Raw genomic sequence first — 24,020 nt, 5'->3', positions numbered from 1 at the left:
CTCTTCTGATTTGATTAGCAAACAAGTTCTGGGGTCGTTGCCACCCCTTTAGTATTTTATTCTCTCGTTCATATCATTTATTTTTATCTTGATAAATTGACAAGGCAGAAAAACCACAAAAAAAAAGAATAAGAGGTAGTACCATCGGCTAGGAAACTAATCAATACAGACATTGGTAATATGTCAGAACTAGAGTTCAGAATGACGATTATCAGGTGCTAGTTGGGCTCGAAAAAGTCATGGAAGATATCAGAGAAACACTTTCTGGAGAAATAAAAGAACTAAAATCTAACCAAGCTGAAATCATAAAAGCTATTAATGAGGTGCAATAAAAATGGAGGCTCTTACTGCTAGGATAAATGAGGCAGAAGAGAGAATTAGTGATATAGAAGACCAAATGATGGAGGATAAAGAAGCTGAGCAAAAGATAGACAAAAAACTACAGGACCATGAGGGGAATATCCAAGAGATAAGTGATACCGTAAGATGAAACAATATTAGAATAATTGGGATCACAGAAGAGGAAGAAAGAGAGGGGCAGAAGGGATATTGAAGTGAATTATAGCAGAGAATCTCCCTAATATGGCAAAGGGAACAAGCATCAAAATCCAGGAGGCACAAAGACCATCCCTCAAAATCAATTATGCAAGGTCCACACCCCATAATCCAATAGTAAAACTTACAAGTCTTATTGACAAAGAGAAGATCCTGAAAGTAGCTCAGGACAAGAGTTCTGTAATATACAATGGTAGAAATATTAGATTGGCAGCAGACTTACCTACATAGATCTGGAAAGCCAGAAAGAAATAGCATGATATATTCAGAGCATTAAGTGAGAAAAATATGCAGCCAAGAATACTATATCCAGCTAGACTATCATTGAAAATACAAAGAGAGATAAAAAGCTTTCAGCACAGAAAAAATTAAAAGAATTTGCAAACATCAAACCAGTCCTACAGGAAATATTGAAAAAGGTCCACTAAGCAAAGAGAGAGCCTCAAAGTAGTAGGCCTATAGAGACAATATACAGTAACAGTCACCTTACAGGCCATACAATAGCACTAAATTCATATTTTTCAATAGCCACCCTGAATGTAAATGGGCTAAATGCCCCAATCAAAAGACACAGAATATCAGAAAAAAATAAAAAAATAAGACCCATCCATATGCTTTCTACAAGAAACTCATTTTAGACCCAAAGGCACCTTCAAATTTAAACTGAGGAAATGAAAAAAATTTACCAAGCTAATAGACATCAAAAGAAAGTGGGGGAGGGGGGGCATGGGCGCCTGGGTGGCTCAGTGGTTAAAGCCTCTGCCTTAGGCTCAGGTCATGATCCCAGGGTCATGGGATCAAGCCTCACATCGGGCTCTCTGCTTAGCAGGGAGCCTGCCTCCTCCTCCTCTCTCTCTCTGCCTGCCTCCCTGCCTACTTGTGATCTGTCAAATAAATAAAAAAACTTAAAAAAAATAAAAAAAGAAAGAAAGCTGGGATGGCAATCCTCATATCAGACAAATCAGATTTTAAGCCAAAAAATATGAGATGAAGAAGGACACCAAATCACACTTAAAGAGTCTGCCCAACAAGAAGATCTAACAATTTTAAATATCTATGCCCCTAACATGGGAGCAGCCAACTATATAAACCAATTAATAACAAAATCAAAGAAACACATCAACAATAATACAATAATAGTAGTAGGGGACTTTAACACACCCCTCACTGAAATGGACAGATCATCCAAGCAAAAGATCAACAAGGAAATAAAGGCCTTAAATGACACACTGGACCAGATGTACAGCACAGATATAATCAGAATATTCCATCCCAAAGCAACAGAATACAAGTTCTTCTCTAGTGCATATGGAACATTCTCCAGAATAGATCACATCCTGGGTCACAAATCAGGCCTCAACTGGTACCAAAAGATTGGGATCATTCCCTGCACATTTTCAGACCACAGTGCTCTGAAACTAGAACTCAATCACAAGAGGAAATCTGGTAAGAACCCAAATGCATGGATGCTAAAGAACATCCTACTAAAGAATGAATGTGTCAACCAGGAAATTAAAGGAGAATTGAAAAAATTCATGGAAACAAATGATAATAAAAACACAATGGTTCAAAATCTGTGGGACACAGCAAAGAGAGTCCTGAGAGGAAAACATGTAGTGATACAAGCCTTTCTCAAGAAACAAGAAAGGTCTAAAATACACAACCTAACCCTACACCTAAAGGAGCTGGAGAAAGAACAACAAAGAAAGCCTAAACCCAGCAGGAGAAGAGAAATAATAAAGATCGGAGCAGAAATCAGTGAAACAGAAACAAACAAACAAACAAATAGAACAAATCAATGAAATTAGAAGCTGGTTTTTTGAAAGAATTAATAAGATTGATAAACCCCTAGCCAGACTTATCAAAAAGAAAACAGAAAGGACCCAAATTAATAAAACCATGAATGAAAGAGGAGAGATCACAATTAATACAAAAGAAATACAGCTATAAGAACATATTGTGAGCAACTCTAAGCCAGCAAATTTAACAATCTGGAAGAAATGGATGCATTCCTAGAAACATATAAACTACCACAACTGAACCAAGAAGAAACAGAAAACCTGAACAGACCCATAACCAGTAAGGAGACTGAAGTAGTCTTCCAAAACCTCCCAACAAACAAGAGCCCAGGGCCAGACGGCTTCCCAGGGGAATTCTACCTAACATTTAAAGAAGAATTAGGGGCGCCTGGTGACTCAGGTTAAGTCTCTGCCTTCAGCTCATGTCATGATCTCAGGGTCCTGAGATCGAGCCATGCATCGGGCTCTCTGCTCAGCACAGAGCCTGCTTCCCCCTCTCTCTGCCTGACTCTCTGCCTACTTGTGATCTCTCTCTCTCTCTCAAATAAATAAATAAAATCTTTTAAAAAAAATTTAAAGAAAAATTAATACCTATTCTTCTTAAACTGCTCCAAAAAATAGAAATGGAAGGAAAACTTCCAAACTCATTTTGGGGAGGCCAGCATTTCCTTGATCCCAAAACCAAACCAAGAACCCAGCAAAAAGGAGAATTACAAACTAATATCCCTGATGAGCACAGATGCAAAAATTCTCACCAAAATACTAGCCAACAGGATCCAATGGTACAAAAATAAACTCAAAATCAACGAAAGACCTCAATGTGAGAAAAGAATCCATCAAAATCCTTGAGGAGAACACAGGCAGCAACCTCTTCAACCTCACCCGTAGCAACTTCTTCCTAGGAACATTGCCAAAGTCAAGGGAAGCAAGAGCAAAAATGAACTACTGGGACTTCATCAAGATCAAAAGCTTTTGCACAGCAAAGAAAACAGTCAACAAAACCAAAAGACAACTGACAGAATGGGAGAAGATATTAACAAATGACATATCAGAAAAAGGGCTAGTATCCAAAATCTATAAAGAACTTATCAAACTCAACACACAAAGAACAAATAATCCAATCAAGAAATGGGCATGAACAGACATTTCTGCAAAGAAGAAAGCCAGATGGCCAACAGACAGATGAAAAAATGCTCCACACCACTCAGATCAGGGAAATACAAATCAAAATCACAATGAGATACCACCTCACACCAGTCAGGGTGGCTAAAATTAACAAGTTAGGAAACGACAGATGTTGGTGAGGATGCAGAGAAAGGGGAACCCTGTTACACTGTCAGTGGGAATGCAAGCTGGTGCAGCCACTCTGGAAAACAATATGAAGGTTCCTCAAAAAGTTGAAAATGGAGCTACCTTATGATCTAGCAATTGCTCAACTGAGTATTTACCCTAAAAAGACACAAATGTAGTGATCCACTGGGGTACATGCACGCACATGTTTATGGCAGCAATGTCCACAATTAGCCAAACTATGGAAAGAACCTAGATGTGCATCAACAGACGAATGGATAAAGAGGTGGTGTATATATATACAATGGAATACTATACAGCCATCAAAAGAAATGAAATCTTGCCATTTGCAATGATGTGAATGGAACTAGAGGGTATCATGCTAAGCAAAATAAGTCAATCAGAGAAAGACAATTATCATATGATATCTATGATATGAGGAATGTGAGAGGCAGGGCAGGGGGTTTGGGAGGTAGAGAAGGAAAATATGAAACAAGATGGGATCAGGAGGGAAACAAATCATAAGACTCTTAATCTCACAAAACAAAGGGGGTGAGGGGGTAAGGGAGAGGGTGGCTGGGTTATGGACATTAGGGAGGGTATGTAATATGGTGAGGGTGGTGATATGTGTAAGCCGAATGATTCACGGACCTATACCCCTAGGGCAAATAATACATTACATGTTAATAAGAATAATTAATTTAAAAAGTGTCTTTTAGTGATAGCTTCTGGTTCCACTTTAAATTCCTCTGGTTCTACTTACATTTAGGAAAAAGGATATAAAATGAATTTTAGCCTTGTATTTATTCACAATTAACACCTTAAAATCATTAACTTAAACATCTAAATAGCATTCAATATTGTTGGTTTTACATATTTTAAATGAAAATGAGGAAATTTCTGCAAAAGCTTTATTTCTACTTATAAGAAATACTTGCTATCATATTTGGTAAGTAAATTTAAAAATCATGGATATAATGACAAAGAATATGTTTTCACTGATAAGAAAACTAAGTATTCCTTTTGATCTATATTCTTAAAAGATTAAAATAAATATTCTGGTTATATTTCAAAATAAATACTAAAGCTCTTATGAAAGAATATATATGCAAAATGCTACATATAAAAATTATAAAAGTTAGAATAAAGGTAACACTGCTGTCAAAGTATACTAAACATGCACAGATATAATGTGCAAACAGAATTTCTTCCCATTTTCAAAACAAATATACATACTATAATGCATAAAACAAATCATATACGGTGTTTGTTTTCAAAGAGAAAAGCAGAAAATAAACTAATTTTATAGCATCCATATACTCTATATTCACTGCTACTATCTGTGAAATACAGAATTTTTAAATTTTTTGAGTATTAAAAAAACTTAAACCTAATTATCAATTATCACGAGGATGAAATTTCACTAGTTCTTGATTTAGTTAGGTAAAAATCCTTCAGATACTGTGGTTACTTTTTCTTTTAAATTAGCAGTAGTATTAACAGTAATATTAACATATATAATTGCAAAACAAATAATCTTTACTAAGATGCACTATAAAAAAATAACCTTTACTATGTGGCAGACACTGTTTTTTTTTAATGATTTCTTTATAGTATATATTCGTGCACATGCTCTCTCTCTATATATAGAGCACATGCATGCTCATGCAGGCAGGGAAAGGACCAGAGAGATGGGCAGAATCTCAAACTGACTCCCCACTGAGGGTGGAGCCTGATGCAGGGTTTGATCTAATGACCCTGGTATCATGACCCGAGCCAAAATCAAGAGTCAGATGCTTCACCAACTGAGCCACCCAGGTGCCCCCAACAGACACTGTTCTTTTTTTTTTTTTTAAAGATTTTATTTATTTATTTGACAGAGAGAAATCACAAGTAGATGGAGAGGCAGGCAGAGAGAGAGAGAGAGGGAAGCAGGCTCTCCGCTGAGCAGAGAGCCCGATGCGGGACTCGATCCCAGGACTCTGAGATCATGACCTGAGCCGAAGGCAGCGGCTTAACCCACTGAGCCACCCAGGCGCCCCCAGACACTGTTCTAAACACAGAAAGTCCTTACTGATTCATCAGGTCTATGCATCAACTACAGAGCTTTCTATGGTTAAACTGTACTATGGTGCTTATCCAAGTCTAAACTCAAAATAGTGTCATAGAGTCTTAGTAGTCAATGCTTTTTGTTTAAATCTTTTTTTTCCTGTCTATCAACCCTTCTCTTGTTACACTGTAATGGTCAGGCAGGTTGAATTTGGGGTCAAATAGCACAGGCAGAGTGACATCACTGTATAAAGTCATCCATAAGTGAAAATGGCTGAATCCTCTTCATGACAAAGCTGGCAATGGCTCTGGATGAGGTTTCTATTCCTAGGTCAAGCACAAAAAAACACTGTGGATTTATTAGAATAACACCGTATTTGGTGTCCAGGTTAGGAAGAGTAGAACTAAAAGGCCTTCAGCAGAGAGTTAAGGGAAGTGAAAAGGATAACTTCCAATCTCATTCCCTGTGGTTTCTTTTTTTTTTTTTTTATTAAAGATTTTATTTATTTATTTGTCAAAGAGAGAGCGAGAGCGAGCACAAGCAAACAGAGTGGAAGGCAGAGTCAGGGGGAGAAGCAGGCTCCCTGCAGAGCAAGGAGCCCGATGTAGGACTCGATCCCAGGATGCCGGGATCATGACCCAAGCCGAAGGCAGCTGCTTAACCAACTAAGCCACCCAGGCGTCCCTCCCTGTGGTTTCTTAAAGACAGATAAAACTTTTTTAGGAGACCAGCAACAAGCAACTGGTCTATTGTCACAGTCTTCATCTTTGGGAATTTTTTCAACAATTTTATAGGGACATTAGATGATAAATGGCAAGTGGCTCTTTATTACGAAACAGATGGTGTTTTGCTTATTATTTGAGACCTGTTCTGGAGAATGGGGTAAAATAATAGAAAATCTGAAAAAAGTGTGAAGGACTGATTACCTTATCTACCTACCCACTGCAACCATCCAGCAAATGACATGTTTCCTAATTAGTTATAATAGTGTTTTAGTACACATATGTTGATCTGTCCAAAAGTTAATCTACTTTTCTGGTATGTCATTATAACTCAGTAATATTTTGCCTCTAATAAAACTACTCACTACAATGAATTCCCAGAAAAAAAACAGTCTTAAGATATTGCTGTAAATGCCCTCCCCTGACATTATTTAGTTAGTAGACACAAAGTTCTAATGAAGGAATTAAAGTTGCTTCATGGATCACTTTTAAAGAATGGCTACTATGAATGCAAAAAACTTAAATTTTACATTTTATAAATAAATGATAGTATTTTTCAGACTGAAAAAGAATCGTAAAGGTGCGTATACTGCATTATATACAATATTTATTTAAATATTTAAATGTGAATCTCTACTGGTAAAATCTCTCACAAAACAACTCTATAAACAAAATACTGTGTTTTTTAAAAATGCAAGGAATTACCTAATTGTGAATGGTAGGCAACATATAACCGGAAAGTATTCCCTAGCATTAATTATCAAGAGAATACATGTTCAGATTGTAAAAACAATACAAAATAAAAAACTACTGAGAACTCATCCAGGGTGGCCAAAATAGACTAAGGCTCCACTCCTAGTAGTGTTGAGTTCTCCCAACCCATGTGCCACAAATGATGGTTCTAGAACATTATTCATGATTTTGCATGTTTATACATCAGTACTACTTAAAGAAACAATAAATATAATTTGCCAATATTTAATAGTCTTCATGTTTTTGGTGCCTTAGCTAAATCAGAAATATGTAGAGTTCATCTGTGAACAAGTGACAGCATAAAATCATTTTGTAAAGAAAATGGATAATACCACGGTATACAGAAGCAGCTTTACAATATAATCTTTTAAATACCTTACAGAACCTACTATGAAACATAAAAACTTTACCAAAGTTCAAACTTAATATGGAATTAATATTACAAGAACACTGTTTTGGCTTTATTTATTTAGTAAATTTGGTGCCTACTCTTTAATAAGCAGAAATGGTTCTAAAAAGTTATACAGAAACATATCTAAAAACTATTAAAACACTATTAAACTTGTTTGTGAATATGAGGGACTTCTGTAAAAATGGAAGGTATAATTTAAAGTCACCTATAGGGCCCCAAATTATGGCTGCATTCAAAAACAGTATTGTGTTTACACTTTCACACATACCAAGAAGTGGGGACATATTCTGAAATATACGAAGCAACTCTGGTGTAACACATGGGCTGTTTTCCAAAGTCACTAACCTAGGAAGAAAAACAGATGATTAAGTCTCTTTCTATAACCATTAAGCTGTTAATAATACAACTTACTAAAAAACTGTCCCATCTAAAGGAAGAAAGAAAAATGGACAATACAGTAAGTTATAAAAGTTATCTTTCTAGGAAAAAAATTACCAAATTTGTCAAAATTTAAAACCTATCTATAAATCATATATTATTATTCCTATATACACAGCAAAAATAGTAAGGGAAGTAACTACATACTAAAATATTTCTAATAAAATTTTAATGATAAAGCAAAAGCTTTATGCTTGACTACAGTCAAGGAGAGACAAAAATTGCTTTGTTTTTATTTTTCCGTCACATGTAATTCACGTGTCCTTTCAACAGACACTGGGAAATATCAAAGAAGCAATGTATAAAAAATAAAATATATATGGGTCCTCGTTTATCACAGAAGTGTGTAGCTGGTTTATCTCCTCAGTCCCCACCTAGTAAGTTGATGGAAAAAAAGCATGATTGTCACAACAGCTGAAAGAAAAGAGTAGAAGGAGATCCTATTCAAAATCTAGCTTTCATTATCAAAACTCTTACCCTATTATAAACAGAGAGTAAGTCCTTGATCTGGTAAGAGAGTACCTACCAAACACTTGTAGAAACACAACTAACGGTGATATTTGAAACCAATCTCTTCGAAAAACAGAATCACACTTCAAAAAATATACTCTCTTTTTCACTTTGTTTACCTTCACATCTATTGAGTGCATGTATGGAGGGCTCCTCGCATAATATGACAAAGAAATTATTAAAGACACAAGGGTGAGAGGAAAAAATTAAACAGTCTTTATTCACAGAAGATATGACTGACAAGAGAGGGAGAACAAATTCATAAAAAAGTACTTAAATCACTAAGAGACTTCACAAGGTTGCTAAATATGTCAATATATAATATATATATATATATGTATGTCAATATATAAAAATCAACTCAATTTCTTTACACCAAAACAAATACTTAAGATTTAAATAGGTATTTCTAAAAGAGTCACTGATACAAATACCGAGCATCATAAAGATGTCAATTCTCTCTGAATTGTTATACAAAAATCAATAAAACTTCAATTTAAATCCCCACAGGCTTTTTCCTAGAAATTAGGAAAGCTGAGTTCTAAAATGATTTAGAAGGCAAGGGACCAAGAATAAACAAGAAATTTTTTAAGGAAACAAAACATATGGAGATGACTGGGGGAGATACTTCTTTTACTGCATATCAGAACTTACTATAAAAATCAATGTATTTAATATCGTAAACAGAGTAACACAAGAAACAGACCTGCTGGTTTATGACAGCGGCAGCTCCCAAGTTAAGACTGGACAATCAGTCACTGATCATGAGCTACTGGGCCACTACCTCACACGAAATAAAGAAATCAATTCTTCATTTATATTTATTTATTGATATTTATATGAGAAGGGTAAGCCTTTATTTTACATGTCAGGGGAATATAATTATAGCTTTAAATTAAAGAAAGATTAAAGAGATAAATATGACTACATTAAAGTTAACAGTTACTGTGTATCAAAAGATGCTGCAAAAAAAGTCAAAATATAAGTCACATACTGGAAGATGATTTCCAATACATGTAACTGAAAAGGAAGCAGTACCCAAGGAATGAATACACATAAGAGGTTAATAAGAGACTAATGTAGAGAGCACATGAAAAAGCATTCCAAAGAGGATCCATCCAAATGTTGTAAATAAACCTGACTATAAAAAATATAAAAAGATAATGAACTAGTAATCAAGAAAATGTAAAATATAAACAAAACAAGGTACAATTTTACCCCTACTAGATAAATCGGACATAACAGGTATTGGCAAAGCTACAGAACAGTGAGAACTCTTGCACAGTGCTGGCAGGAGGAAGTTATTAGTCTCATCACTTGGAAAGTAATTATTATCTGAAAAAGTGGAATATGTATATGTGCACATACTTATGACCTAGTAAATACATCTGCATACATTGTCATGTACAAAATGTTCAGCTGCATTATTTGAATATCAACCAAAATGGTGTATGAGTAAATGAACTGTGACATGCACACCCTTAAACTCATCAATATGGATCAATCTTAGAACAGGGAGCAAAAAATAAATAAACAAGTTAGAACACAAGCTATAAAATTTGTATGAAGTTAGAATATACTGTTTAGACACACACACACACACACACACACACGTGTGTGTGATTTTAAAAACATTACAGTACAAGAAAGAAAACCAAGGAATGAAAACCAAAAAACTGGTAGAGTGGGTCATCCCTGAAATGAAAACAGGAGAATTTAATAACCATGCAATACCATGGGCTTCAAAGACACTCTTACTATCCCATTTCTTAACATGGGTACAGGAAATGGATTTTCATTTTATATAAGTTATAAATATTTATAAATAATATGACTTCCCTATTCTATTTATCTATGAACTATTTCACAATTTTAAATGCCAGAATTGGGAAGAGGAAAGGGGGACACAAGAGAAACCAGCCACCCTGAAAATGAAGTACGTGCCACATATACAAGCAAAGATATTTTTAGACACTTTAATTGGATCAACAAGAACAGGATTTGATTCCATTTTTGAAGAATAAAACAGGAGATTTCAAACATTTTATCTTATTCAGAATACCTCTAAAATAATAAAGTCAAAAGAAAAAACACAATTTGGTTATGACAGTTCAGTGAGAAAAAAATTGATGGGCATATTCTAAATCTCAGATGTTTCAAACTCTGTCATTTGATCCAAATTAAAATTCCATATCAATTTTTCCCTCCCAATATCATTACCTTAGTAAAAAGACCATTCAGGTCATTGTCACTCTTGATGCCTATGCTGGTTGCCACAATATAAGCCATACTATTTAAAAAAGAAAAAAAATCTTGAAAAGTTTAAAGTACTTAAAAATAAAAAATAAAATGACATGGCATATGACTCCAACTTCAAATGAAGAATAAGAAAGTAAGAAAGAGAGACAAAGTCAAAGCACTAAAGGAAAGAGACAAGTTACTATTCTTAGGAATAATTAGACAAAGTTATATGTACCAGCATTTTTAACTAGAGAAATATGTTTTAATGTTACTCTTCCACAAAATAATACAGGAAACATGGACCATCAGGTAAAAAGGTATATCAATTTAACAACTAAATGTAAGAGCGTGAAAATTCTTTTGAGGTAAAGCATCTTTGGTTAAATTAAAATACAAAATATAAAAATAAGCCTCATATACACAGGAAAATTTCAAACAGAAAAGCTAAAATGTAAACATTTAACAAAGACAATTAAGTCAAATCTAAGTAATGTAAGCCATGTGATATTATCAGATAAAATTTAAATTCAAAGTAATTAAAAGGTGAAAAGTTAATCAATGCATACATATATACTTCATCACATGATGCTTCAAGAAAATATTTTAAATTTTAAATACTGTGTTTACTTATTAAATATTTTAACAATATACAAAAATACCAAAATTTTGCACGGTGAATAACAGCTTTTAAAAGTTACAGATCAGGAATGCTAGAAATAAAAAGGGAAACTGATACAAAAGAACTAGATGGATATTTTAATAAACCAGTGTCAAAATTAAGAAGTAAAACACTGATTTGAACTATACAACCTACTAGTTAGAAAGAATAAAGAATGCATCTTTGATATCATCATTACTATTGATATGAATATCTGACAAAAGCAAAGCCTATAGTCATTAAAATTTATATTAATTTTTTAAAAATTGAGCAAGTGATATGTTGTATTTACAATGCAGTAAATCTAGACCTGAATCATACATTTCAGTACGAGCAAAAAATAAATGAGATTGAGTCAAAGAAGACATTAAAAATCCATAATGCTACCACCAAAATAAAAAACAGGATGTTCTCTATCAAGATTTATGGGAAATAGGCAGTTAAAATCCAAGACAAATTCACAGCTTGACATGTTTTAGCACTTAAGAAAAACAAAAGTAATAAAGTAACCATTTTTATAGCTTTAAGAAAATACACCCATCTAAGTGTAGGAAGTAAAAAATCGGAAGGAGAAATAAAGGATAGAAACATAGGAAAACTCATAAAATCTAACGTGTACTTCTTTCATATTAATAAAAAGAAAAATCTCTAATAATTGTACTTTTAAAAGAGGTAAAACAAAAAAACTGCAAATAACAGAGATAAGGGAAATGTATATAAGGCTTTTTTAAAATTAGTATTGTAAGGTATTAAGTACCCAGACTGTAACAGACAAGAAAAATCAAAACCCAAGGGTGTATAAACAACTAAGAAACAACCTGAGAATATTAACAAACTGTGACTCATTCCTCAGCCAAAGCCATGAATCCATTTTCAGTTCCCTTTATTACTAAATTTTCAAATCATCCAAAGAGTTACTGTATTATAGATATCATTCCAGTATGAAAAAAAATCACTTTTAAAAACTGATAAATTGGTAAAAGAAACATGACATTGATATGAAATCAGACAGCATCACAAAATATGGACTACCAATCCAACTCATTTATAATTAAAGGAAAAACATAAAATCTGATAAAACAGCAGAATATAGACTCATATGACATATTAAAAGAATTCACCCTAGCAAGAAGAGGTTTTTTAAAGAGAACAGTTTTGGGGGTTTTTATTTTGTTGTTGTTTTTTAAGACTCTAAATCTCCTAAGATGATGGCAAAAGGCAATCAAACTGGTTTTGGGTTTTGTTTTTTTTTTTAATGATGAAGAGCATATTAAAATCAATAGTATATAGCTGATGCTTATTGTTGACCAGTCTCCATTACCACACTGTACTTCATTTAGAAACAAAAAAACCTGAACAAAAAATCTGTTCAAAGTTTGCTCAAATTCTGTTTAAAAGTAATTACAGATTACATGTTTATGTTTGTTAAGAAGAAAAAAAATTAACAAGCTAAATCACAGAAGGTAGGTCAAATGACAAAAACTTAAGTAGCAAGAGGAAATGATAAATGTAAGAGCATTGATAAATAAGAAACAAAAATACAACAAAGAAAATCACCTCCAAAGGTTGGTTCTTTGAGAATACTAGTAATACTAAAAAATCTCTAGCACATTTAGCACGTTGAATCAAGAGGAAAAAACTTAACCTGGGAAACAACCACATAATCAGTTTGAAGAGTTTTACTTGATATATGTGACCACAAACATCTCTTGCTACTGATAATCCCTAGTAAGTTCAGTTTCCCATTCTCCAAGATAACTATTTACATCTTTTTTCTCCACAAATCCCCCGTATCTTATACACATTTCAACTCCAGTCATAACACTATGCTGGTGGCTACAGTTCACATTTAGTCAAGAAAATGTAATCTACTTAATTAAATACTTCCTATCTCATCCCACTATAATACAAAAATCCATCTTCCTGCCCCCAGTTAAAATGAAGCACCCAACGCTATTCAAAAAAAAACCTACATGCTAAATCCCGTCCCTTCTTGCCTCCACTTATATCACTCTTGAGCTTCTCCCATCCCTCCAGATCTTGCATTCCCCACACCAGCCAACTGCTGCCCAATTTCTAAACTCCTCTTCATAATAAATGCTCCTGAAATTTTTGATGCTCGCAGTCTGTACTTAATTTCAATTCTAACTTACTACTTTACTGAAACCGCTCCTATCACCTCCATGGGCCAAATTCACTTCTTCGTACTCCTCTAACGAGGACAATCAGCAATATTTGGACCACTCTGTTGTTCAGGAAATAGTCTCCTCTCTCGGCTTGGTTTCCCTCCTCTATCACTATGTGACCTTGGAATGTTTTAAGTTCTGTGGGATTCTGAATGTTCTATACCTGGCCTTTCCTTCCTAGACAATCTCAATGATTCTCGGGCTTTCAACGTAACATACAAGGTGCTTACCACTCTGCAAACTCTCTCATCCTCACAACAACAAAATGAGGTAGGAATTATACTTCCTTATTTTATAGATAAGGAAATAGAGTCTCACAGACAATGATTACACATCCGGTGCAGTAGTATAACTGGGATCGACACCTATATCTAATTCCAAAGACGAGTTCTAACTTACTAAGACATGTGTACCCTGGTTTGACTTAAAGAATCTTAGCTACTAAGTATTTTAGCAAAAGAAAAACAAAAAAGCCCATATGTACTCTAATGATTTCATTTTGTCTACATATAACTTAAGGCTAGGAGAAAAAAAAGAGATTACTATTAACAAAGCAAGTACTTTTATTATTACTTGTTCATGTAATCCTTAACAAATTTAGACCTTTAATAAACACATTAATATTCTAAGTCCAAAAAAATATATATATATACACATACATGCTAATATACTGTTAAGTATCTGAGTCTATCTCATTACTACAGCTAATATTTTTAGCTCTTGTAACAGTTTACATCATCTATTATCTACATATTTACAGAAATGTGCCAGGGACTAATGTTTTAATTTGTCATCTAGAGTAAGGATCCACAAACTACAGCTCATGGGTCAAATATAACCCACATCCTTTCTATAAATGATGTTTTACTGGAGCACAGCCATTTTACATACTATCTATGACTGCTCTGGCATAAAAATATCAGAGGTGAATAGTTAGGATAAGAGACCATGTAGCCTGGAAAGCCTATAATACTTATTGTCTGCTCCTTTACAGAAAAAGAATGCCAGTTTCTCATCTAAAGTAATCCATCCTGTACAAATAAAAATATATGAACATAAAAGGTTTCAACACATGCTAATTTGCAAATGAACCAAAGTCATTTAAGTTCAAACAACATAATGCAGAATATATGAGGAACCCAACTTGTGAACTGAGTATCTACCTGTTTTAAAATTGTTCATTTAGTATTCTGCTACAGATCATTAATTTTGCAACAAAGACAATTTCTAAAAATGAAAAAAAAGGTTCATTCCTAAACATCTAAAAAAATACTAAGGCAGGAAGGAAGGAAGGAAAGCAGATATGTTCATTTTTTCTGTGGTTATTCCTGTGGTTTTCTTTTTTAATTTTAATAGTTTATATCAGAATGTTTAAGCCTTTACTGTATTACAATTGGCCCCACAGAAAATTGTTGCTATGCATAAGATAAGCTTAGTAAAGCAAAAGGATTTTCCATGCTCTAGCTGAGTTCTTTAACATAGCGGTCAGTCACTACGGGTCTGTAGTACCAAGCCACCTCAGAAACAGAGTTTTTCCTTTTTACTTCTCAACACGACATACTACTCACATGGTAAAATAATTAGTCAAGACAAAGTAGACTCATCATTTGGTGCTGAGGTTATAGTATCTCCGTACTTTACTAGGTAAGATAGTTAAGAGGCTAAACTAAAACATCCCATCTAACAGGCTGCAAGTTTTAAGTCATTTTTAGTTTTGAAAATTTATTGAGCTCTCCCCATTTTACATTTCAAATTTGCAAACATTAAACACAGCCAAGTTCTTACTGAAATTACCCCTTTCAACTTTTGACTCCTATGAGCCTACACTGAGTGACAATTGCCAAGAAGAACAGAGCTATTATGTTATCCAGTTTAGGAAAAGCGATTTCATGTTTTTGTTTTTAAATGCTGAATTTTTAAGCCCTGTTACATGACCTTTTGCTTTACTAGCATGAGAGTATGGAAGACCAGGGGGGAAAAAAAGATCCAGGGTATCAAATTTTTCCTCTTACCATAATTCTAAACCATCTTCCAGAAGATAAACATGTGGAGGCTGGGAAACATCTGTACTCAGTTGAATAACTGGGAGCAGGAAAGGGTACAGGTTCTTGCTGTCTGCTCCTAATCCCTATGGGAAGTATAAGTAAAACTTAACATAACACACACTAAGATCCCAACCCTACCAAAAAATTACCTATCATATAAAAAGGTCCTAAAACAAACTTACAAAAAATAAATCAATCAGATTTTCTGGGATGGTCCTAGAAACAAAGTGAGCTCTGTTTACAACTGAAAATCAAGTAGCAAAAAAATACTTACTCAATTGCCTAATGGTAATAAAACCATATATACCAAGGCTATACACATCTGTTCATTTTAAGAGATTCCATATATATTTTCTCTGACTATTTAAGAAGTACTAACGCTGCAATAATAAATTCTATAAATCGTCTCTAAAGGAACCCAGTCAAAATACTCATCATTAAACTGTATCATAGTATATTCATATCCCAGAATACTGAGGAGTCAATGAAAAAGGATTAGGCATGGAATGAAAACAACCTCAACAATAATTACTAACTGAATCTAAAGGTGTAAAAAGTGTATGTATAACAACTGCATAATTTTTTAAAACATCTACCTATATACACATATGAGTTATATGCATAAGAATGTTTCTTGGGAGGATACAGAAAAAATTAACACTAAATATAGGAAGGGGAAAAGGACGCTGGAAGAGGGTAAAAGAAAAGATTGTTTCCTTGGTTTTATAAGCTTTTCTTTTTCAAATGAACAATTTTTGCTCATATTAATGACCCAAGAACACAAAGATGGAGGAAGAAGAGGGGATTTAATCTAAGGTTCTAGTTTGCTTAATTACTGTCTTACAGAGGCTGACTCAGGGAAGCACACTGAGTCTAAGCACTCTACAAGAAAATGAAATGAATAAAAAGTCAATTTCTAATCCATAATAATCTCTGTAATCTAATAAACACAGAAAGAAAACTAATAAAGCATCAAACACCTCCTTACTTAGAAAATAATGCAAATATCAATATAGTTTATAGTAAATTACAGTACAACTTGAAAGACCTTATGAAAGATGTTTTTAAAGGAAGAGAATTATTAAAATGTCACAATTAACAAAGTAGTATACTGGACTTTAAAATGTAGTTTAATTTCAGTCTCTATAGTTCAATCTTTAATAGAACAATAACAACAAAAAGAACATCAAGATAAACCAGTCAAGTTCATTCTGATTATCAAGGAGACTTAAAATCCCCTAGGAAAATGAGAATCCATCTACTTACTTAGTACATATAGAACAAGCACAAGTTGCTAGCTTTAGCCAAACGAAAGTAAGCAACTGCTAAACATGTAATATTCTCTTGGTCAAAGCCTAAAGACATTCACCTTTGCAGTCTAATGACCTGAAGCATGTGTCCAATCCCAGATACTCAGCTTTAAATAAATTTGAATATTCTCTCAGCCCACAATAAGACATTGTCCGCAACACTATGAAATAATCACAATAGGACATTGTCTACAATACTAAAAAAGCTCAAAAGTAAATTCAACAGTTATTAAAATTATCAGAAATGCTTCAAGGGGCAGAAATCATATGATACAATACTATACTATAATTACATAAGACAAAAGGGAAAATGGGGTGAAGGGTATTCTGTACTTACTATCTTTTCAACAGCCTGTGAATATGTATTTATTATTATTTCTTTTTAGACGAAAGCGGGGGGAGAATAATACCCCCTAAATATTGGCATTCCCCAGGGTATTACTTTTGACTGCCTTTTCCTGTGCCATGTGCGTGCTGAAAGTGTCCAAATCTATTATCTCCAACCCCCTATCTCTTTATTCCAGACATAGGACATCATCATGTAGAAGCCAGTTCAAACTCTTAAGTTGACCACTGAACCAACAACTCACTATCTTCTAAAACTGGCTCATCTCCCTACATTTCCAAACTCAAGTGATCTGAACCATTAGTGATAAATGGTATCTCAACCACCTCCTCATTCCTCTTCTCACCCAGCATCTAAACAATCCTTTATTCTCTCATATTTTTCTAATCTTTACCCTTCTCTCCATGGCTTTTCCTTCAGATCCTCATCATCTCCTTCACGGTTAAGAGATAGTCTCCCAAATACTTTCTGTGACCTTAATTTTACTCCACTCCAAATCTTGCCCCCACTGACACCCTGATTACCTTTCTAAAATAAAAATGGTAACATTACTTGTCCTGAACTTTAGGAGATGTTCTTTTGATCTTCCTGACCTTAAACCCAAGCTCTGTATTAGGTTCCAGCTACACCAAACAACTCAGTATTAGCAATACTATGCTAACATCTGAAGAAAGCTGACCGATTTAATGCATGCATTTACTACTGTTCTGTCAAGAACCACTGAAGAAACTAGGAGGATGTGCCTTAAATATCTATAACCATAAGTACAAAGATGGCATAAAGAAAGAAGAAAGCTGTAAAGACAAGTGGTAACTGACTTAGCAAACTCAGAAAACCAAAGTTCTAAGCCAGCAGTAAAATAACAGTAAGAGGTAACATGATTTACATTACAGAAACTCCAAAAGACTCAAAAACTGGTAGTGCCAAGTACTTTAGGAAGAAGGAGGTTAAAGGTCTGGTATTAAAACTAAGAGGACCTCCACGGGGCACCTGGGTGGCTCAGTGGGTTAAAGCCTCTGCCTTCAGCTCAGGTCATGATCTCAGGGTGCTAGGGCCGAGCCCCACATCGGGCTCTCTGCTCTGCAGGAAGCCTGCTTCCTCCTCTCTCTCTCTCTGCCTGCCTCTCTGCCTACTTATGATCTCTGTCAAATAAATAAATAAAATCTTAAAAAAAAAAGGGGGGGGGGGAGCAGGGCGCCTGGGTGGCTCAGCCATTAAGTGTCTGCCTTCAGCTCAGGTCATGATCCCAGGATCCTAGGATCCCTACCTTCCCCATTGATGAAAGGAAAATTTTTATTTTAAATCACAAAAAAAGATCCTTTGAAAATGGAGAGTAAATTTATGCAGAAAAGCCCTAAAAACCAAGGAAAATACAGGGAAAGTACAATGAACTGCACAAATCATGAGTCTATCACCATGAGAGTCTGTTACATCTAATGAAAGAAAATGTTTTTAAAACTGTGAGAGACTCTTAGCTGTAGAGAACAAACTTCAGGTTGCTGGAGAGGACCACTGGGTAGTGTTTATTGATGTGATGAGCACTGGGTGTTATAACCAACTGATAAACTGTTGAACACTACATCTAAGACTAATGATGTAATATATGTTGGCTAATTGAATTTAAATTAAAAAAAAAAAGTAGAGAGTATTTTCCAGATGTCAAAAGACATCTAAAGTCAACACACAAAAGTAGTTTTTTGTTTATTTTTGTTTTGTTTTGGTTTGTTTTAAGATTTTATTTATTTATTTGACAGACAGAGATCACAAGTAGGCAGAGAGGCAAGAAGAGAGAGAGGAGGAAGCAGGCTCCCTGCTGAGCAGAGAGCCACATGCGGGACTCGATCCCAGGACCCTGAGATCATGACCTGAGCCGAAGGCAGCGGCTTAACCCACTGAGCCACCCAGGTGCCCACAAAAGTAGTTTTTAAAAGTGTTTAGATCACACATGAAAAAACCATAAAGTGAGAGAGGCCCTTCACTACATTAAAGTAAACCACATGAGAACAATGATTAATTTTTAAAAAGAAAAAAAAAAGCCCAAAACCCTAGAATCTTAAATACAGAGAACTGGTGGTTGCCAGAGGGGAGGTGAGTAAGAGGATCGGCAAAATATAAAGAAGGAGTTAAGAGGTACAAACTTGGGGCGCCTTCTCTCTGCCTGCCTCTCTGCCTACTTGTGATCTCTCTCTGTCAAATAAATAAATAAAATCTTTAAAAAAAAAAAAAAGAGGTACAAACTTCCATTTATAAAATAAATAGCTCCCAGGGATTAGAAGTACAGCATAGGGAATACAGTCAATAATACTATAATACAAATGTACAGTGACAAGTGGTAACTACACTTATTGTGTGAGCACTGAATAATGTGTATGACTGTCAAAGCACTATGTTGTACACCTGAAACTAACACTGTATGTTAATCAGACTTCAATTAAAAATATATATATTAAATTAAGTGGGGTGCCTGGGTGGCTCAGTGGGTTAAAGCCTCTGCCTTTGGCTCAGGTCATGATCTCAGGGTCCTGGGATCAAGCCCCACATCAGGCTCTCTGCTTGGCAAGGAGCCGGCTTACCCCCATCCCCTCTACCTGCCTCTCTGCCTACTTGTGATCTCTGTCAAATAAATAAATAAAATCTTAAAATATATACATATTAAATTAAGAAACTGGAAAGTGACTTACCTGGACAAGATGAATAAGTGTTGTCAGAATAGCACATCTCAACATATTGTGCTCTTCACTCTGCTTCCAAAGAAGAGGCAAATACTGTACCAGACATCCTACATATGGTCGTATCTATCACAACAGAAGTAGGGGTAGCAAAAGAACTGTATTAGGAAAGAAGGCAATTTCCTTCAAGAACCACTGACACAACATTATTAAGTCCCAGGCAGGAAATATTTAATATTTACTAAATGAAATGTATTGTGCATACATCTTTTTAAAGATAAATCAGATATTACACAGAGACACAAAGCTCTATGGTAAATATTTTTAAAGAATTTTAAATAATTACCAGATATACTGCATGAATTAAACCTTAGGAAAACAACATAATACAGCCAGTTATCTACAGTTTAATAAAAAATGCTGCTATATCCTGGATCTTTTTCAACAAAGCAGCTTACCTAACTAGCAACAGCACTACTGTCTTAAAAAAAAAAAAGTCAGCATTTACTCATACATTCGACAATTATCTGATGGCACCTTCCAGAGAACAAGGCACCAGAAAAAAAAGAATGTAAAGGTAGACATAAAAATCTTGCAATGAGGGGAGTCTGGGTGGCTCAGTGGGTTAAAGCCTCTGCTTTTGGCTCAGGTCATGATCCCAAGGTCCTGGGATCAAGCTCTCCATCAGGCTCTCTGCTCAGCGGAGAGTCTGCTTCCCTTCCTCTCTCTCTGCCTGCCTCTCTGCCTATTTGTGATCTCTGTCAAATAAATAAATAAAATCTTTAAAAAAAAAAAATCTTGCAATGAGAAAAGATCAGTAGAATGATAAAGGTGTACAAGAGGTATAGTGAAAACATTGAACAAAATCCTTTTTAAAAGACACAATTGTTAAGACCACCATGGACTAAGCTAACCAGTTTTGAAAATATACCAAGACACAGTACAGCCTGACAGTTTCTTAAAAAATAAAAAGGATCTACACTGAAGCTGGACAGCAATCTAGTCTCTCGTTGGTTTATTTATGGTTACAGTACCTGAAATTGCTCTGATGAGTAAGCTTCGTGATAAACAGAAATACTAGATATTCACAACTTCAGTAATATCTCTTTCAATCCCAAGAATTAAAATTAAAAGGTGCTCCCAGAAAAAATGAGATTTTCCCTTTTTTGCTTTTAAAACACCATATACACTAAAAGAATAGTAAAAAATGTGCAGAATTGCTTGCCTCTTAGGATACGAGGGAGGCTGCAGAAAGACAAGAAGTTAAATATTTACGCAAATATTTCAGTGAGATAAAACTGAAGAATTATAAGACTCTTTATTATATATCACCTATTTTCAAATTTTGACTCACTATTATTTATTGAGCACTTAATCTTGGTAAGTGCTCTCCATCCTAAAGATCACTCTAATTAGCTTATAAAAGCAGGCCAATTAGTATGTAAAACCACAGGTTTCAAACAACTTGACTCACTCCTACTTAACTGAAAACCTACATAACAGCATATTCTACTGACATAGAAAATAAACTGATTTTGGTTTTGATTGTCAAGTGAGAACCCTTTCAAAGAAGGGCTAAAAAAAAGTATATGCTCTTAATTATACATAAGGTAGGAACTGAAACCCAAGTACCCAGGTACATTTGTAAGTCATAAAATATTTACATCCCAAACTTAGCTGTACATTGGAATTTATGATATTCTAAATTAAAATTAATGCTTCAAAACGAGAATTTCAATAGTCACCCACAGAGTTATGTTACAAAATACATCCCCCAAAAATGGGGCACAGGGCTGGGGATTAGCAAATAAGAGTGAGGACATGAGAGCCAAACACATTCCCTTAGGATAAAAGGGAAGAGCATTAAAAAAAAATCTGAGGAAACTTGTTATAGATTTGATATTAGATAACAGTAGTAATTAATGTTAAGTTCCCTGAGTATAATCATGGCTATGGTTAAGAAGAAGAGAAGTCTAATATTTCGGGGTAAAGTGCCATGATACTTGAAACTAAAATTCAAATGGTTTAACAGTAACAACAATAATTTGTATATGCACACAGATTAAAAAAAGAGCAATATAGTAAAATGTTAGTAACTGATAAAACTAAATGAAGGATATATAGGTATTGATTTACTGCAACTTTTCTGTACATCTGAAATATTTAAATGAAAAGATATGTAAAAAAAAAAAAAAGATAAAATCACACCTATACACAATTCTGAAAATGGTTATACTCCATGGGGTTTTTGGTAGGCCAGTATCAACTATTTGCTCAACATCTACTAAGACACATGGAAATAACATTTTCTAGACAACAGGCTATAAAAGAAACTAAACTATCAGCATAATATAAATGAGATGAAAAGTACAATACATTCACTCATCTTTTGGCACCTCCACTCAAAAAGCAAACAAAACAAAATACAGGGGAATACTGTGAGAACTAAAGTGTTCTGAGTTAGTTCATCATATACAGGGAGGCGCCACCTTCCTTTTTAACACAGTACTAAAAATGTGAAAATCAAGTGTGAGAACCTAACAAATGTTTTAAGAAGGGTTCCATCCACAGGGGATTTTAAAAAGTAAGTATCCAAACGACACCTCATGTTTTAGATCTAATTTCCACAGAACATTTAATATTTCACACAGGCTCTTTAATTTTGTTCTTTTTCATTGGAAATTCATTAAGTTTAAAGAATGTCTGCCTGACACCAAAACCTGATGATTACCTATCTTTTCTATGTATTTATGGAATCACTGCAATGGAATAATTTAAGTTTTCAACTTTTTCAAAAAGCAGAGAAAATATAATTTTTAAATAATTGCACATTATACTATGAAGATGGTGGCTTCACTGAAACTTCTCAATTAAACCATTAAGTGTCATCTCACTGTTATAAGATGGCTCAAACTATTTACAACCTAACGGACAAAAATGAAATTTAGCACACAAAAGATAAATCAATGATATATAAATGATGGAGCTGTTCGAAAGTTAACATAGATCGGGGCTCTCTGCTCAGCGGGGAGCCTGCTTTCTCCTCTCTCTCTGCCTGCCTGTCTGCCTACTTATCTGTCAAATAAGTAAATAAAATCTTTAAAAAAAAAAAAAAAGTTAACATAGGAAAGTTCAACAATCAGACTACAAAAAATATTTCTCATAACCACTTCCTACCTGAATTCTGAAAACACAAAATATTACTGGGTAACTCTATCTCATTATTTAATGATGATAGTGTCACCCAAGTTGCTTAGGCTATTTATCTTCTGAAAGGCAAATATGGATAAAAGGACGAAATCTTCTACATTTACTAACACGAGGAATTTCAACTTAAGATACAAGGATTTAGAGACTAGGGAAGATGTAAGTAAGAAAATTCATTTCCACAAAAAGAAAGCTTCTTTAATAAATTTCTACAAGCCAGATAGTATATAAATAAGAAGATAAAAAATGGCCAAACCTTGTTTCTATAATCAGGTTTTTAAATGAAAAACAATTTACTGCATTTGTATAATTTCTAAAGCACACCGCACATTTATAATAATTTCATACTCATGAAACCTTGTGAGTTGGGGGACTTCAGAATTATCTTTATTATTTTATACACAAGGACACAAAGTTAAAGACTTTACCAAAACTAAATAGCAGAGAAAGGCATTTGAAATGAATTAAGAGTTTCAATTAACTCTCTGGGTGATCAAAATCTCTCAGTATTCTTTAAAAGACAAAATCAAAATAATTTAACTAATGTAATAAGAATACCAGGTGCTAAGAAGATTGTAAGATAATACTGTTTTTAGACACTCAGACCCGTATCAGCTGCAAGTGATTAAAACAGACTCAAAACTGCTGCTGGAGTTTCAGGGTGACTTTGAGTATCGGTAATACCACTAAGATGTATGTACTTTAACAAATTCCTTAAAATCTCAAACTATTTGAGATAATAAATTCCAATCCTCTCCCAAAGGTTTCTGTGAAGATTAAATGAGACATATAACGCAAATCACTTAGTACAGACGTTTTAACTTGCCCT

General features: G+C 34.3%; 1 protein-coding gene across 3 annotated transcripts in view; it reads right to left on the bottom strand.

Moving 5' to 3' along the window:
- Window positions 1–24,020, bottom strand: part of IPO11 (importin 11) — a 210,303-nt gene that overhangs the window by 101,631 nt on the left and 84,652 nt on the right. For all 3 annotated transcript variants that reach the window (XM_059175081.1, XM_059175079.1, XM_059175080.1), the window contains 3 exons: window positions 19,997–20,110; window positions 15,627–15,742; window positions 7,850–7,926 (listed from right to left, as the gene is read on the bottom strand). In XM_059175081.1, the coding sequence (XP_059031064.1) occupies window positions 7,850–7,926; window positions 15,627–15,742; window positions 19,997–20,110 (307 nt within the window). The remainder of the gene's footprint in view (window positions 1–7,849; window positions 7,927–15,626; window positions 15,743–19,996; window positions 20,111–24,020) is intronic.

The sequence above is a fragment of the Mustela lutreola genome, chromosome 5, assembly GCF_030435805.1.
Source record: "Mustela lutreola isolate mMusLut2 chromosome 5, mMusLut2.pri, whole genome shotgun sequence".
NCBI classification, from domain to species: domain Eukaryota; kingdom Metazoa; phylum Chordata; class Mammalia; order Carnivora; family Mustelidae; genus Mustela; species Mustela lutreola.
The sequence above is the reverse complement of the archived record's forward strand: the minus strand, read 5'-3'. Positions and strand labels throughout refer to the sequence as shown.